The sequence below is a fragment of the Anas platyrhynchos genome, chromosome 1, assembly GCF_047663525.1.
Source record: "Anas platyrhynchos isolate ZD024472 breed Pekin duck chromosome 1, IASCAAS_PekinDuck_T2T, whole genome shotgun sequence".
NCBI classification, from domain to species: domain Eukaryota; kingdom Metazoa; phylum Chordata; class Aves; order Anseriformes; family Anatidae; genus Anas; species Anas platyrhynchos.
Window position 1 is genome coordinate 854,132 of NC_092587.1, and position 18,742 is coordinate 872,873.

The window sequence follows — 18,742 nt, forward strand, 5'->3', positions numbered from 1 at the left end:
GCTGTGAACAATTGTGAAATGGGAAAGCTTGTCGGCAGCTTTTCAAGTATTTCTCACTGTTTTACAGAAAAAGTTTCTTTTCATTTAAAAAAAACAAAATTCAGATGAGGAATATCTATATTTGGTAAGGGGAAGATATTTACACGCCATATGGACAAATGTGTTTTTTTATTTAAATTACATGTTAAATAATAAATATTTAATATTAAATAGTATATTTAAGCACAAAATTATGTATAACCAATTTCTTCGGAGCTTTTAAGCCTAGTTCCTCTAACACTTGGAGGCCAAGTTCAATGGACGCTTTCTGTTTGGGTATCAATAAAACATTCTGAATAGACACGAGGACGTAACGTGAATTCACCCCTCCTGCTCCACGTTAAAAGCTCTGCTGCACTGGCCTCCGTCACATCGTTTCTGTTCTCCTTTTGGGTAAGGAACCTGCTCCCCCTGCACAGCCCCGACCCGCAGGAAGCCCCCGGGCTGCTGGCAGGGGTCCCTTGGTGACTCGCAGCACCCAAGGAGCGCGCAGGAACCGCGATGGCACCAAGGCCCCCGCGCCACCCAGACCCCAGGTGCTGGAGGTGCTCGTGGTGGTGCTCTGGATGCGGTTCCCACACCACAAAGGGGGGCAGAGGGTCCTCGAGCAGGACCTCGGGGCCACCTCGTGGGGTCGGGGGTGCGGTAATGGTGTAAGGGGCTCCGAGGGCTGGGAGGCGGAGGAGGGAGAGCACAATGAACAGAAACAGCTTTTGTTGGAATTTGGGTGGCTTTAAGGCACTCGGAACCACAACGGGGTGTTTTAACACTACTGTTACCGCATGGGATCCTTCTGCTCATCACCTTCTCTTTCCCTCTACTTCGGGGTATCTGGAGATGAAAACTGACTCCAAAAATGATTCCAAAGCTGGAACGAGAAGAAATCACTCCTGAACTAAAACAAAGGCACTGGCGTTTTTATATCTGGAATTTTTATTGCTGATCAGCGTTTTGCCCTAGAGATAACCAGACAGTTCGCTCCCGTGAGGGCTCGCAGTCATCAGCTGCAACGTGAGCGGGACGAGCTCTCCCCTGGAGTGAGGACCGACACGGCAGGGATGGGAACGGGAGGGAGACAAACCCGGTCCCTGCAGAACGGGCCATCCAGATATCCAAAAACCCCGTGTGAGATTTTAGCCAGAACGGTGACCGTCAATGCTGGGTGCATGCCCAGGTGCCAGAAAGACAAAATTCCTGCTCGCAAGGTGATGTGATGCTACCCCTCGTCTCCGGGACAGGCGGCTCAGGGGAAGGAGGCCAGGGGAGGAGGGGGTTGTGCAGGTGTGGAATAAAAGGAAAAGTTTGGAAGTGTCAGAAATGGGATGGGGAAGGGAAGGGAAGGGAAGGGAAGGGAAGGGAAGGGAAGGGAAGGGAAGGGAAGGGAAGGGAAGGGAAGGGAAGGGAAGGGAAGGGAAGGGAAGGGAAGGGAAGGGAAGGGAAGGGAAGGGAAGGGAAGGGAAGGGAAGGGAAGGGAAGGGAAGGGACAGAGGTCTCTATGCCAGCTAGGACTTGATGAGTGTCTGTAAGTGAGCACAAATTCCTTTTCTTAGTAAAGTTTCAGCGGGTACACTGACAGATATAACTTTTTTTTTTCTTTTGAGGAAGATGAGTTATTCAGCAGTTTACGAGGGAAATACTAGGAATGATGGGGCAGAATAACTGGAACTCGATTACACATTAACAGCATACACATCACATCCAGAGAAGTTTCTGAAAGGAAATGAAGTCCCCAGTGCTCTGAACTCCCGCACCCTGCGCTCTGCCCAGTTTAAGAAAGAAGGAAAGAAAAGTCTGTCCAAAGTCTCAGGCAAAAAGAAAACACTGCTTTGAAAATGATTGCAAAGATGATTTTTTTTACAAAGATCCTCTTTCTGTTTCAAATCGTGTAAAGGAACTCAACATTGACTTAACTATTACAATTCACTATGTTATTTACTAAATACTCTTTTTTTAGCTTGTAACGTTTTCATGTAACATGCATATATTCAAGTGATCCTTATGTTACAGTCAACAATTTACATAAATTTATAGCATGAGGTAATTAATGGTTTTCTTTACGCTTTTTGTTTCTGAAAGAATAAGAACACGGAATTTTAAATTACACGTGACCAATGCACTTTAAGGCAAGTTTAGTGCCCTTTGTATTCTAACCAATACTGGCAAGTTTCGGGTATCTGACAAATCCCCTACAAAGGACTCGGCCCTGCTCTGTAAGGTGCCACTGCAAACGAGCCCGTTTTGCCTGCGGGGGGTTTGAGCGGCTCTGGGATACGCACGGGACGCCAGGACAAAACGCGCGGCTGCGTACAGGCTGGTGCCACCCGAGCCAGGAAAGAAAAGAGGCGATTTTCAACACAAAGTCCTTCCTTCGGATTGCCTTGGGAAGTCAGTCATAGCTTGGTGTTTACGTATGAACATGAGATGAGCAGTAAAAGAGAGAGTTTCAGTGCAAAATCACCGCTACCGACCGCCGCGGGTGCCAGCTCCAGGCGTCCAGCAGCGGAGAGCACAACTTCCCTTGCAGGTAACCTCAAGTGCCACCACGTACTCACAGACCAGTTCTCAACACACGTTTTGCACCTGAAAGCACGTGCGGCCGCAGGGTGCCCGGAGCCCCGGCCACGAGGACGAGGACGAGGACGTGCGCACGAGCTCTCCGCGAGGTGCCCGCAGGCTGGGGCGCAACGCTCAGCCTCCCGGCACAGCACTTCAGCGGGCTGAGTAGGGAACAAGGAATAGTTTCAAGCCGTACACAACGAGAAGGTTTCGATCAACATTTGCTGTGCCTGTAGCTGGGTCTGTTCCCAGCTTAGCTCCGTGAACATCTGAGCCGAGGAGATGCTTCTGCAGGACCCGGGGTCCCGCAACACCCACCCACAACGGGAAACTCTCCGCAGCGTGCCTATCTAGAAAGTTTTTTGCAAAACTAGCTATGAGCATCAAAATGACGCGATAAAAGATTTTCAATAGCTTATATCTGTCCAAACCGTTTGAGAAAATAAAAAATAGACGGGGAAGAATCTGTCCTTTACAAAAGCCCCACAGCTCCGCGGAGAGAAAAAGGATTTTTCTCTCCTGATCAGCATCAAATATAAAAATACTTTTTACACATAGGCATATTTCACTAACATTTTTATACTTAAGTTGTGAAAGGTGACCGGTAACAGTCACTAGGAAATACAGTTAATTTTTGTACAAAAATTAATAGGGAGGTTGGACTGGTCACCACAATGCCCTTCTAGTAATGAGGTAAGCGAGTTTCAGATGAGATAAGCTAACATAGGAGCCAAATTGTTTATTTTCTGCATTTCAATTTGTCAAAGTTTATGTGTAACTGTCCATAGAAAATGCCTGCTTAGGTTTACAAGAAACGTCACATCAGCTGGAATTCTGTCAGCAGCTACCAGAGAGGGAAACCACTACGCAAAAGTCACTTTCTCACCTCAGACAAAACCTGCATTCCCTATAAATTCGGAAACTTTAGCCATTATGAAATCAACATGAATGGGATCAAACCCAAAGAATCTTATTTTTTTCACCAAAATAAATTGTAAAAATGGTCTAATACGTTTTATCTACTTCCAGAGGTGTCCATTTCTGCTAAGACCTATAAAAATGATGCATAATTCTGGAAATCTGCTAAGGCACTGTCCATAATTAAACTCACAACGCATGGTTGCCCTGACCAGAAGGATTTCTTTTTTTGCAAGTTTTCATGCAGAGGTAAAATGACTACTTCAAACTTCATCCCAAGTGACTTTAAAGTTCAGTACCAGTGGAAATGATGTACTTACAGCTCCCAACGCCCAGCTCTGAGATATGGCACGCTGTTCTGATTCACTGAACTGGTTGTACCAGTGCAACCTTAGAAGATAGTATTGAAGATCAAGAAATCATATTTAATATGAAATGTCTCCTTCTAAGATTCAATTAGCTACAGGTGGGTTTAGGTAGTTTTACTGTTCAGAAAACAATTTTTACTTTGAACAATGTAGGCATCTTTTAACTAACAAAAAACAAAACAAAACAAAAAAAAGCACTTTGACAAGAAGACACATTTCTTAATTTCTTAATGAGCTTCCAGAGAGCCTTCAGCTCTTCACTGCCCATGTTCTGTTGAAAAGAAAGACTAAATGCTTCCAAGGCGAGCTTTCACTGAGTTCCACACAGCCACGCTACGGAGCACACACAGGTTTGAGTAACAAGGCAGAACCAAATCCTTCTGCACGCTGATTAAGGAAACCATGCAAGCTGGGACAAGGCTAGAGAAGAAAGAAGCTGTAACCATGTTTGTCAGGAAGCCAGAAGCTAACAGCGATGAGGAATGTGTTCTGCAGTGACAGGGACAGCTTTTCTCAGGCCACTCAGGCACTCAGCACCACCAATTCACAGTTACGCAGCTCCTGGGACTTTTCTGTGCCCAGCACTGAACGTGGCGAGACCTCGTTGAAGCCCTTGCCTGGCACGGCGTTCTCAAGAGGGACACAAGCAGCGCTCCCCATTTTCCTTCGGTTCTTTTCTTAGGCAACACACTTATTTTTTACTTATTTATTTCAAACTAAAGCCCCCAGCCCACACAATCTGAGCAGAAAGCTGTAAGACCTTCTCAGAACAAGGGAGAATTTTTGGTTGGTTGTTTTCAATGGGCTGTAATGCCCAAACCAGAGAAAAACTCTGCTGCATCAGAGGCCAACAGCTACCCCCTAAATCATGAACCTGCCCAATACCACTCGGCCCCTTCAATGCTTTGCCCTAGTGAGTGCTCTTCCCTAACACCAAGGGACTGGGATGGGATGAAGAATTTCACTTCTGGGAGAACCATCTAAAAATCTTGTTTTACAGCTGGGACTGGCAAAAGAGCGTGTAAGTGCATTATGCTTGCCTTGCAACCGGGGACACAGGTACTTTTCCAACAGCAAAGTTTGTGGCAGAATAAGACTTCAGAGAGAACTGAATCATGGTAAAAAAATAAAAATAAAAAAAAATAGTAATAAAAATTAACATGCTGTTGTAAACAGCGGGTCTAGTTTTATCTCTTTTTTGCAATGACATCAAAACCTCTTATAACAACAAAATCAACTGCTTACAGGAACAAAATCACTGTTTATAAACTGTTTATAAGTTTAACTGTTTACAAATTTGTATGTTTTGAACATGGTTCAGGGTGAGATCACCGCTTTGGGAAAAGCACGTGGAAAAAAATAACTTAGTCTTTAAATGACTGAAAATTGCAGTGTGAGTTACTAAATAGTATCAAAAAAGTCAAAAATTACATTGCCAAAATATCAGATGATCTTATATCATCACGAATAATTAACCTGGACATCAAACTGCACGGTCACCCCCCGAGGGCTTGCAGGGACTTGTGGCACCTCCTCCACCACGACTGGCACAGCACGTTGGTTTTTACCAACATCTACAGAAATAAGGGAACTCTGCCACGCAGCAGCTGTTTCCCCCGTGAGACAAAATGAACGACTGACGAAAAGGAGCTTCAGCTTCCTTCTGATTACCACTACACTAAGACAGGGCTTAGCAAGTCTGAAAACACCTTACCACTAAACTACTACTGAAGATAGAGTGCCAGAAAAGAAGTGCAAACAAAGGGGAAAAGGCAAGAAGCCCCATCACGGGGCTGCTTCGTGGTGGGATGGGGTGAGCCGAGGCTGAGGGGCGACGGAGCCAGGTCCCCGCACACCCTCAGCGGCTGGCAGTGAGGTCTCCTGCTGTGGTGCCACTGATAAATCTTGATTTCAGTTACAGCTCACTGGCTCCTTTTTGGAGAAATGATTTTGAGATGCCAGTGAAGAACAAGAAAGCCACCTTAGAGTTCCTCCCTTAGATATGTATTGATGAATAACCCTCAGTGCTCACCCCCCGCACGGTGCGGCACACCCAGCGCCTTTCCACCAGCAATAGGTAGCTGAGGTTCCACTGTTGTTGGGTTTTGCTTTTTAATTTGTGCGCCCACTGGTTTTCCATTCGGCTTGCCAGCTGCAGATCTGTAAAAGGCAATGAGAGCAACAAAACCTTGGGACACTCAAGAAATTTATTTCGATCTTTGCTGTCATCCAGATGACCAGCTGGGATCTTGTCTGCCTTTACTCTTACAACTTAAGAGAAGAATCAATAAATTATATATTTGTGTAAGAAAATTTTGTTAGAAGACTGGTGAAAGTGTTGAAAAAACTGCGCTCCTGTTCCCTCATTGGATCCCTTTCCTGCAGACTATCTCACCCAAACTTTCATTTTGAGCCGGTGCACGTGCTCCTGTGTGGATACAGTTTTAGAGAGGACCTCATCTCTTTGGGACAGCAAGGGAACTCAAAACCCACAAACCCAACACCAAATCCCCTCCTCGGTCTGAAGAGGGTACACCTAGCACCAGCCTGCTTCGTAGCTCTCTGTTTTCCCCTCACCCAGCACTAAAAGCCTGTAGTGAGCAGCGTAAAAGAATTTGAATAGTTCTGATTCGAAAGAAAAAAAAAATCAAATCATCCAAGTTTTTATCTATCAGATCATGTCTTATGGCTCCAAACTTGTTATGCTTGACCTTCCTGCAGCAGAGGGTTTTTTCTGATCGCAAGTCCCTACAGCTGTGCCCCCTGCTCCCCTGCCCCCCACGTTTCATACCCAGGTACTGAACACAGAAGTCTGGATGCCCAAAAGCAGTCGGCTGGCGTGACCCTGACAGTACTCCTGAATGGCCAGATCACCCAAAGAAACATGTTTTTTCCCACAACCCAACCAACTAGAGAGAAACGTGTCACAATTCAAGAATTGCTTGGTGTTGGCTGACCTGACCACTTTGTAACTGCAGCAAACACCTCCTCCTCTCGCGGTGTGAAGGCGTGTGGGCAATGCTCTGCAGCAGCAGGAGCACCAGGAGCGACACCAGGGATCGCAGCACACGTGGCCGCTCTCCATCAACACCTGGTTGGGCAAAAAATCACGGAACCCCAGCTGGGCAGAAGCACTGAATGTCTGAGCAGCAACATGGGACCAAGGCATGCCCTGCTGCTTCTGGGCTTGTACAATGAGTGGTTGTCTGTGACGTGCTATTGACCATGTACCTTTACAAACATACAAAAGTCAGGCTCACTGTGCTCCGAGTCTCTGCTTCACCAGGTTTCTTACAATATCCAACTGTGTGTGTATAAATATACATGGAATAATACATATTGCAAATATATATCTATATACACACTCATCAGTATACATATTCAAAACTAAAATTATATATACCATATAGATATGGACAGATTCAAAATACTGCACATAAATGAGGAAGGACAGTGCTAAATACAACTTCTGTTTAATCTTCATTGCCTTCTGACCAAGTATCTTAGCATAGGTTGATGGTTTTTTAAAGGATGCAGCTGGGTTACATAAATCCATTTTGGAAGACAGCATGTCCTGCTCCGACCCTGAGTGACAGCCCTTCCCTTACTGCCTGCTCAGTGAGCAGGTAACACGCCTCTCCTGGGAACAACCACCACGGACACAGCGCTGGGCTGAGCTGAGGAAGGGTTCACCCAGCTGCTGCCACGTCCCTGAACGTCGTGCCTTAAGGTCACCTGAAAACAGAAGAGCAGTCAGACCGCCCAGCTGCCACGCAGCTTTGGCACGAGTCTGGAACAGCAAGCAAGAAAGCTCAGCCAGCAACGAGGAGCGAGAGAGGCAGTGGGAACCCTCAGCCTGCACACACACATTGCGACTTGAGAGCCATGAGAAGCTCCAATCCACAAAGAGAAAGAATTGCATGCCCAGATTACCCATAAAAACCACCTGAGCCAGGTGAAGAAGCCATCACCTGACTCTGGACCTGGTCTGAGCTTCAGACTCCAAGATAGCAGGGGTCAGAACCGCTTCCTAGATCAGTTGGTTGGCTGGTGTGAAGAACAATCCTATGGTACCAATGAGGTATAGTTCAGAGCTTAAATCCCAAATGGGGAGGAATCACACCCCCCATCACAAAAGCAAGAGACTTTACGCATTTCTACAGTCTTTTTAACTATGGGTAAATTGTCTTTTCACATAAGTAACTGGACACAAGCCATCAAGTTAATGAACTTAGATAACGATCCCCTCAGTAACTACACTATACTTTTAGATCTGCTTACTGGGAAGGTTGTAAATACATCATTAAAGCTTTCATTTAAACTTATAGACTCGAAGCCAACAGATAATGAACAACAAGTTGAGAATATGCAATGAAAGGCACAGACAGACACGTCCTTGCATATCCTTCTGAAACACTTCGGGATGTTATTGCTGCCAGCTGCTCAGTACCACTCTACAGGTGGAGGTTACTGCTCCCCAAACCAAGGCATCACGAACAGGTCACGTAGGGACAACGAAGCAGTGTCCTTGCAACATCAGCCAGCATGATGATTTAAGGTAACCCCGGTCTATGAGAACCTAATGCAAAGATCGTTTGTGAGTCTAACAAGGTAGCTGGATATGTATCAAGCCATGAGAAAGATCAAATTGTGCCTGCTATTGGCAGTCCTGAACAGACCTGGTCGTAGCTGTAACACGGCGGAGCCCGCAAGCACTACAGTCAGGAACAGTGCATGAGAAGAGACTGGAAAGGAACTGCTGTCATCACCCGGTATTTACTGGGACTGAAGCCCAACCACGGCCTTCAATCAGCTGCTGGAATCAGTTGCACTGATGCTGTCTGTATTTGATGAATGATTTTTCATAGTCTCACTTTTGGGTGTTTAAAGAACGCCCTAAAAAGAACCTGATTTTCAGAAAATCTCTAGCACCAATCCTCTGAAAATTAAGACTTTAATGTGTCTCCAATTAGAAACTCAAAGCTACTAATCACTTCTGAAAATCCGGGCTAAGAGTGGGACTGATCTCTAAATAGCAAGCGGGGTAACCGAAGCAGAAAGTGAGATTTCTCCTTCTAGCACAATGTATCTTTAAATTATTTATTTTAAATTACAAGGAGGGAGTGAGAAGACTTCCAGAACAACAGTACTGTGCCATGAAAGCACCTGCTCACCAAGTAATTGCAGCTGAGAGAAATCACAGCTATGTCAGCAGCACACAAGGGGCCCACAACCCCAGCACGCAACTTCAACGATGCACAGCGTAATCTCATCCTGCTTTCTGCGCTCTAATCTCCATAGCTGGCATTCGAACAAATCAAATCCTCAACCTTCCCTAAGAGCAAAAATGGAAATATGTAATCCTTGGGCATATGATAGCCTCGTGCTGTGGGTACGTCACCGTCGGATACTGATCCAGCAGAACAGACTGACTCTAACAGCGAAAACATTTTGTTCATCTCACTCCCCCCCACACACCACCTCTCAACACAGTTAAGAAATTTTCATATGCACTACATACATATCACAGTTAAAAATAAAGTATTTTTTTAAAAGACTGAAGTTTGGCTAGGATGCCTTTGCTCATAACAACAGATCTGTGTGAGGTACTTTTTCATACTCACAGGGTAAAGTCCCTCGTTATGCACAAGTGAGAGTATATCAGAAAATAAGCTATTTGGCTACCTATGTGTCAAGCTTCATGCTTTTATTCCAAAGTGAATGATTTTCCAGCTTAGATCTTGGACTAATAAAATAAGCGGCATTTAACATTTGACAGGTGGATTTCAGCATACAGCTTACACACAAAAGCAGGCCCAGCTCTGTATCTAGTCTAGGGGTAGAGAACGAGCACTGGTGACGGCGATCTGCTGCTACCAGCCCGAGCCTGGTTCTGCAAGTGGCCCAACATCTACACCCGTATCATCTATGTGCACAAGTCCAGTCTGGGAACAAGCTCAATGCAGAGACCAGCACAAACCAGCGCAGACCTGTGTCTGAAACTGGTGCAGTCTTTACAGGAGTAGGTCCTTCAGCCTGTGCAGAAGATCCTGTGTTCCAGGGTCAAGTACACATCTTTAACTGACCTTGCTCCCAGGCAGTTTGAAGCGCAGTCCATTTCTCCACACTGCTGTACTCTACCATCCCAAGGCAGCAGCATGTCCCCCCCAACCTCTCCATGCCCGACTGCCTGGGGGTAAGGAACAGCAGGAGTCCTGTGCTGGGGCCGTTTCACTCTCCAATGTTGTCACTAGGTACAAAGTGCAAAAGTGTTGCTGTTCCTGCATCCATTAAAAACTTTAAAAACAGAACAAAACAAACAGAAAAGGATTTCCATAATAATTTGAAAATACATTAGTCTCCAAAAAGCCAGCAAACACCTGATAACCTGTTTGTGCCATATCTGCTCTTGTTCCTGCATGGCAGCAGTCCAGTGGATCATTATCCTCTCAGCTGGCAAACAACACGCTACCTTCTTTGCATACTCTGCAGCCAACTGAGGACGACATCCGGGAAGTTGAGTTTTGATGGCTCGGACAGAAGAGGCCAATTGCTAAACGACCCAAGATCCTGCAGTGAACTGTCCCATCTCCCGAGAGAGAGCACTGAGCAATTCACTGGAATGCAGAGACTTCCCGCTTCTCAAGACGGTTCAGCATTACGGTAAGTTAGCTACCTGGCCTCTGGCTTGGGATGATGTCAATGATTTCCCTCCCACCCCACAAAAATGTAAAATAAAAGCCCTCCCTGCCTCATCCCATTTAAAGTGTTTGCATCTTTTCCTCCTATGAAATGTTTCTGATAAGGCTTTATTGCTATACAAAAGCGGTGCAAATGCTGCCCAAAGACAGCTCCATCAGGAACTTTGGTCACACGACTGCGGGACTCCTGTGCACTGTCCAAGTCCCAGCGTTAGACCTGCTACCTTTCTGAAGAGAAGCTGAATACTGTGTGCAATAACACTAAGAAAATAGGACTGAACCCCAAATACAAAACAAAAACAAGGGAGAGAGGGAAGGGGACAAGGAACTAAAATTAGGCAGAAGGCTTGCTTGGGAAGAACCCCATCATTCCTGTGATGACTAACTGATCAATGCTACATTTAGACAATGCAAGTGTCTTTCAGAACAGATTGTTGGTGTTGAAACTGCATGTCTGGTCCTGAATGCCAGCTCTCTCATCAATGCAGCATTTATTAAAAAATAAAATTAAAATGAAAAAAAAAAATTGACAAATTGCATCACCAGGTAGCAGCCTGGCCTGGATCACACACGTCCCATTGCATCTGTTTCATCAAGCAGGGCCATTTAATGTGGCTTCAGCACAGGGCAAGACTTCTTCTTTCCTAAAGACAAAGCCAAAGAGTAATATTAGAGAAATACAGCTGCTGAATCATGCTCACCCCTAAAGCTTACTTTCATCCTGGTTGTGTACTTCCCTCTGCAGCAGTATCTGAGCCATCCCTCCTCTATTTTTGTTTCTTTGACCTCCTAAAACTTTGTTAGCTTTCCTAGTCAGAACCTCTTCCGAATCTTTTACAAAACACATTTAGAAATCAAAACAGAAACTGGGAAGTCCACTTTGCTGATTGCACAACACCAATTAATGTGCTGAACGGAGTTTGGAACACACGCGACCGTGTCCCGAGAGCACCTTGGCGCTCAGCCCTGCCCGCGGCACGCAGCGCCCTGCTGGCACAGAGCTGCTGCCTTGGCTCCCTGGCACGTCCCAGGACTAGGATGTGCATGGCCATTGCTGGATGGGGTCCTGTGGGACCAGGCACCTTGCTGTGGGGATTCTGTCCCAGCCTCACTGTCACCCTCAGCTCCGTGTGGATGTCCCCCTGCCTGCTGGTGCGCTCAGAGCCCTGGCAGCACCTGAGAGGGGTGGTGAGCAACCACCTGATGGGATCACCAGCATGTGTTAAACTACCACGAGAATTTGTGGTTCTGGTTGCAAATTGTGGACTCGAAAGCTACACAGAAGCTGTACAGGGGAGACGTAATAACCAATACTGCTGATATCCATGCTAATGGAGTTCAGTGGATTGCTGCACGAAGCTCAAAGCAGTTGTCAGAACCTCCTCCTCTCACCACAAGCATCTAGCAGAAGATATTGTTGCAGGACAGCCCAGATGTCTGGTTCCAGCTAAGCACCATCACCTGAGACTGAACCTATCAGCAAGCTTGCCCCAGGAGGGATGAGCCATGCCAGATGCGTTAGTTCAGGATGAGCAGGAGCACCTCATTGTTACGCAGCTTGCTGGCCAAAAACGGGAGCCACAGCAAAGCTACAAGGGTGACAGCACTAGGTGCTCAGAATGGTTGGTTTCCATATTTAAAAAAAGGCCTAAACAGTAAAAATCACAACAATTATGAAATAATTTCTCCTCTAGATTCCTTCCAGTTTCAGTTAACAAATTTCCCCACACCATTTTAATTGTAAGTGTCTATACATTCACCTGAACAAACCAACCTGAATAATTGCTATGTGAGGAAGAAATGAGCAGTCTGCTATTTTAATTAACGGATGATTTGGCAGAGCCTGTAGGAGACTGAAAGTTGCATGCAGTACAGCGCAGGAACAGCTCTGCACTCCCAGCAGTATAATGCACCCCAGGGCACTCCAGATGTACTCAGTGTGCAACACTGACCACACACCAGTGGTAGAATAACCACAATCAGTGACAAAGTAAAAATCAACTCTCTGGCACAGGCAAGCAAAGGAGAATTTTGGCCAGCTCACCTGTCTTTTGTGGCTGTTTCCGTGACAGCTGTAACAACAGCCGCTGTGTTCTGGTGTTCCTCCGGGTGCTGGGCCACGTTGTTCAGTGGTTTGGAAGCTTTTGTCGTTCCCATGTCCGTGATGGCCAGCTTATCAATAACCATGCAGTCTGCATCACTGTGTGGGGAGAAGTCAAGTTCATGTTAAAATGCCAATCTATGGGGCTTAAATTCCTACAGAAAAAAACGTATATTCCTCCTCCTCTCCTAGCACAGGCCACACAACTCTCACAAAGAAGTAAGAACTGAAAATAAACTGGAATTAAAAGCATTGTATGTATACTGGAGGAGGAACGGTAGCTCCTCAAGAAAGATATTCTCATCTCCTGCAGCAAAATTGGTCCTAAGAGTTTCCAACGTATCCCCCCTGCCTGCAAACAAGACGCTTTGCCACCCGCTGCAGCTACCTCTGGTGCTCTCTCCTGTGAGTGACACAGAAAACAAGCAGCAGGAAGGATGCACACATGAAGCACGTTCAGCCACAACTTTGCAAGTTTAGAAGGTCCAGAAAATCAAAGTCACTCCTGAGATAAATAAACCAACGTCACGCCGCTTACCTGGCCGTGGCTCTGAGAACACCACTGATGTTCACCCTTCCTGGAGCTGCCCTCTGCTACCCACCACCTCCAGGCAATCCTGCAAGCTTGTGGCTCTTTGAGCTCCTGGTTCTGGCAAAGCACCTTCCTGACCTAGCACAGGCACCTGTCCTGCTGTAATCTGCGTGCTTTTACGGAGTGGGAACTGGCATTTCTGTGTGCACTTAGAAAGGGCTTAAACTGAAGTACAGCACCTAAAGCTGAGGGAGACAAAAAGCTCACTGGGTGCTCACGGGTGGTACCCTCGGAAGCCAACCACAGCCAAAGTGACTTGCTTGCAGTAACACACACCATGACAGATCCCCATGCTGGAGGGATAACATGTCCAATGACGTCTCACTACAACAAAAACAGAAGCTGAAACCCTGAAAAAACAAAAACCTGCTAGCACAAAACCTCCCAAACATCTAGGTTTGTATTAAAAAGACCGACGTTTCTGATGGGAGAAGTGATTTCTGTGCACATTGTTATTTTTTTGCCTTCTAAGGCAGAGGAAAGTTTTGCCTGTGAATCATCTTCCACACCATTTCAACCCAGTCAAGAAAAATTTCTCCTCCTTTCGGAGGGCATGCCTACAAAAATGGAAGGAAACCTCAGCAGATGACTGGGCTGGAATCCTGTCACGGATCCCAGCAAAACACAGAAGGCATACATAAAGTACGGACGTGTTCAGCTTGGGAAGTAAGGCAGGCCAGATTCGGAGACCCAGGTTCTATTTCTGTAGCTACTTTTCTGTGTGCTCGTGAAAAAAATACATAAAAAATGCGGAATAATGAGATCAAAACATTTATCTTCCTAAAGGGCTGATGTGCTCTTAAAAGGAAATACCGCAAGTACAAAAATACACTTCAGAGAAACTGCAGGGGATAGTTGAGACAGCAGAGAATTAAACCGAGTTGCCAGAAATGTCATTAGAAAATGACTTCCCACACAAGAAACTTGAGCTCATGACATTTAAATTGCTCAAAGATAAACTTCTTAAATTCAATCACTACAATTTCCATGACACAAGGATTCCAGTTTTATGAAGTCCCGAGGTTACCTGACCGCTGCAGGGCGATGGAAATTTATCTTTCCTCAACAGCCTCACGAAGAGCAAGGCTGGACACGCGAGGCCACGCAGGACACTCAGAGGCCGAAGTAATGGGGTGAAAAACAAGGGGTTGTGTGGAACATGCAGGAGGCTCATGACAATACCTAATTCTAGCCTAGAATAAACTCCGGTACCTATAAATACTTGGCATTTCTATTCCTCTGCCCAGCTTATTTTTAGCGGATGGGTATAACCCTGCTGCCAGCGCCACCATCCACGCGGGCCACTTCCAGGTGCCCAGAGGCAAACCTCCTGCCACGTGCTGCCCGTGCGACGTGCTGCTCGGAGCAGGGCTGGGCAGAGGCAGCTGCCTGCAAACAAACACAACCAATGTCCCGTGAGCTCGGCCACGGCAGGCTGAGCACGACAAGGTACCAGCAGCAACACCCGGACCTACCGCAGCCTCTGCTGAGTTAGCTCCGCAGCCAGGTCTCCACCTCTCCCTGCTCCAGGAAGAACGAGGTCCTGTGAGCTCCAAGCCTCTCCTGCAAGTCTCCCAGTAGCTGAAGTCTGCCCACAACCGCGCCGTTTTTCACAGCGGCCAAGCACTCAGCACAAACTACTTGTGAATGCCACCTACGGCCGTGCCCACGGGGCTTTCCAGCACACTCGGACACTTCTCTTTGTGCTCGCTAAGCTCCGTGTTGTGGCCAAACTGCAAATTAACCACCGAGTTTGTAAATACTGCTGTCTGGAGGTCACTTAGAACAGAGGCCTCTCTCTTTCTGCAAACACTGCTGTGCTTTCTGAGATGCTTCCCCCCCGGAGCACAAGCTGACTGCCCAGACTCTCCAGCCTTACAGTAAATAAGACTGGAAGGTACGGCCTGCGTTAGTAGGGACGGGCATCCTCACCCCTGGGTTAGGACACAGCCTGCATAAGGTAAGACGGAGCCGTCTCCTCCTGCTGCCTCTGGACTGCCCCAGCAGAGGCTGCTGGCGTGCCCCTGCCTGGCTGCACCACACTCAGCAGTTATTGTGCCTGCCTCGCTCAGTGGGGCACGGGTGAACTCACACCATGCTCAATGGGACGGTCCCCACTTGGCCTTTACGCAGCAGGGCTTCACAGGAGAGCCTGAAGAAGAAAATCACAGAATCACAGAATCACAGAATTTCTAGGTTGGAAGAGACCTCAAGATCATCGAGTCCAACCTCTAACCTAACACTAACAGTCCCCACTAAAAACGTTGAGGTCTAGAGACAGAAGGTGTGTGGCAGCAGTGGACTGTTGCCTGGTGTCTAGGGAAGTGAAGAAAGCCAGCAAAGCAACGAGCTGGGGATCTCGGGGACGGGCAGGTAACTGTGCTCTGTATGGCAAGGAGCAGCTCCTGCTGGAGCCACTTCAGCACCTGGAAGCTGGGGAGCTGTGGCCACCTGGGTGACACGTCACAGACTGCTGTGAGCACTAAGGAGAGTGAAAGGGAAGCAATTAAATCATTCCTGTTCACTCTTCATGGTTACCTGATGTGTTTCATACCTTACACATCATCTATGGCTTGTCCTTGGGCAGCAGGTTCCTATCGTAAGGCACAGGGTGATGGGTACTGCCAAGCACCTTGGTTTGTTAGAATAACTATGTGATAAATCACAACGCTGATTTTAAGGAAAGGAGTATTTATAACACAACTTCTTGACAAGCTGTTATTTTGTGTTAACTGATACACACATTTATAAAACAAGAAAGGCAACTGAAACCCTTCTGGCTGAAGTCCCTAGTGTCCATGCAAGACCTGTGCACACACACACGTACACACGGACTGCTTCACTGCTGGGAGAAGTGAACAGCTTCAGTGCTTAAACCAACAAACCAGAAGGCAAGGCAGTTCATGGGAAGCTGCACTAGTACTATATATGGCTTCAAGAAGGCTTTCAGTGCCACTTCCCAAACGCACACACATCACTTCAGACAGGAGGCTTGAGAAGATGAACCCTGACTTCCAGCTGCCCCTGGGGAATTTCTCACCTTCTGCTAGAAGCACCACGAGGACGATCCCGCGCAAGGTCTGTGACTTGCTCATCCTGCACCCGTGTGAATTCTCTGAAGAGATTTGCTTCTCACATGCTACTGAAAACTCAGAGCTCTCAGCTAATGAGATTCAACTACACGAACTTGTTTTTTAGAGAAAAATTGCAAATAGATTGCATGGAGTTCTCAGCATTTACACCACATAAGATATTACACGTACTACAAGAAATATTTTATATCCTCGTTGCAGACCTCAGGTGCTGCAGAATGGTTGTTTATTTTTTGCTCTAGTGCCCAAATCCAGCAAATGCAAAGCTTCCTCAGCCTAACAACATTACTGTTTTCCTTGCAGTGCAATTTCTTCCTAGAAAAACAGGATTAAACGAGGACATTCACATTTTGTAATTACTGGGGTTGTCACAAAACCATCCTGTATCAAAACTAACACCCAGTTAAAACACAGGAACATGCTGTTCTGTTTGTGAAGATGAAAACATCAGGAGCTTGATATCTTCTGATATCAAATCAGTTCTACCTGTAGATTTCCATTAGCTTTATGGAGTAAATTTTAGCATTGCAATTTTTTGAACACCTCTCTTCTTTCTGCCCCGTTTCACTTCTTGTAACATTTCCACAATGCTACCGCAAACCACACTTCTCCATCTGTTTTCTACTGTTTACTGAGAGCCTCTTGCATCTAGCAAGACAAATTAAGCTGTACTGGCTTTGCTGGGGGTTCAGATATGCCAAACTGGTTCTGAATTGTACTACCACGCTACGGCACCTAACGCAGTTTCTCCTGAGGCCAAGTCCCACTGATCTACATCTCGCTACCAAAGAACTCAGGCTGTAGTCACAAATGAGCTTTAAGTAATTCAGGAAAGATTTGACACTGAATGGATCAGCCTCAGCTGGGGTTCAGTTCTACCCACCTCTGAAGCCCACTACTGTGGCTCCTGGGATACACTTTGGGTATTTTCTAGTCTCTTTGGTAAACAGTCAGTAAGTATCATAGACAACAAAATGCTGTAAAGACACACTAGGAAAAACAGTGGTACCATGAACGAAGAAGCAAGACTTGGATAAAAAGCGTACCTAAACACAAGTCTCATGCGGAGCCCACAAGCAAGTCCTTAAAAGCCAGACTCTGCAACAACCGACCAGAAGACAACGTAAGAGGTGCAGCAGCCCCAGGCCACGCGCGCTGCCCCGCGGGCTGCCAGCTGGGTGCTGGGTGAGGTTTACACGGGGTCACCCAACACAGGAGGTCCAAATGCCAAATGTACATGCAAGCTTACATTAGAAAGGCCAATACATGTCGGCATCAAGATCCCACCTATGCCAATTCTGGCACTAAACCTTCACCTCTGATTGAAAACGTGGTGCAGTGGGACCTTGGATTAGTCGCGCCACTTCCACTCTCAGAATAAAAATACACCGATATGCAGCCAAATGTTACAGAAAAGCTGGAGGCATGCTCCATGCCCAATCTTCCCCAGCATGCTCATTTCTCCTAATCATCTTTTCAAAGCATTCCAGCAGCTCTTCCCAGCTAGGCAGAGACGTGAGACAGAAGCAAGGCACCCGCTTCTCGCGCCGCTTTATCATGCTCGGCGTGGCAAGGGCAGATCGGCACGGCATGCAGGGTGGGCAGTCAGCAGGCACAGGACAGAAAAACGCATCCCAAAATGGGAGAGCTCAAAACATCCACTGTGACAACGTAACTCCGCTCGGCCTGGGGAACTGGAGGGCGCTTGTCTCTGCTGCACGTAAGCCCCGCGCCGGCCGCTGCATCTGAGCTGTGCCAGCAGGAGGGTGTAAGGCTTTCACTGCTGCCAGAACCCACGTTTAGTGCTTTCATCCCAGAACTGCATGTGATCAGAAACAAGAGGAGACTTCTACCGTGATTTTGCAGGAACGCTAAATTTGCAGAAATGGCAGAAATTGCTGGTTTTGTCTCATTTTCACCTCGGTTCTAAGGAAACCACTGTGGCACTTACAGCGGCTGCCTCCAAAGCTCAGGAATGTACAAAATCAGAGTCGATATTATACTGGCACAAAAGAAATGCATCTGTTTTTAGCAGATAGCAAGCAGCACTTTTCAGAAGGAATTCCAGCCTCCCCTCTAAATTTGCTTGTTTCGGTTGCTTATCAAACCATCCAGCAGAGGAGGCAGTGGGGAGAAGGGGGCAGTGAATGAACACATTGGACAATTAAAAAAAATAAAAAAGCAAAAAAGGTTTAAGAAAAAATAGCATGAGTAGTTAGGTAAGGTTAATAAACTGAAAATGAAATTAAAAGTTACAAACATCCCAAGCCCACTATCACCACACACAGCAAAAGCTGTGTGCTTTTTTAAATATTTTTTCTAATGTGCAGCTCATCTTCTAAGGATCTGCACAGAAACCTTATTTGAACAGCTCA

At 46.5% G+C, this 18,742-nt stretch overlaps 1 protein-coding gene across 2 annotated transcripts in view; it reads right to left on the minus strand.

The window, feature by feature from the left end:
• Positions 1-4,564: 4,564 nt before the first annotated feature.
• The window catches only part of PPP6R2 (protein phosphatase 6 regulatory subunit 2), a 94,657-nt gene continuing 80,479 nt past the window's right edge, over positions 4,565-18,742 (minus strand). For both annotated transcript variants that reach the window (XM_027461922.3, XM_027461924.3), the window contains 2 exons: positions 12,627-12,782; positions 4,565-11,226 (listed from right to left, as the gene is read on the minus strand). In XM_027461922.3, coding sequence (XP_027317723.3) covers positions 11,175-11,226; positions 12,627-12,782 — 208 coding nt within the window. In that variant the 3' untranslated portion in view covers positions 4,565-11,174. The remainder of the gene's footprint in view (positions 11,227-12,626; positions 12,783-18,742) is intronic.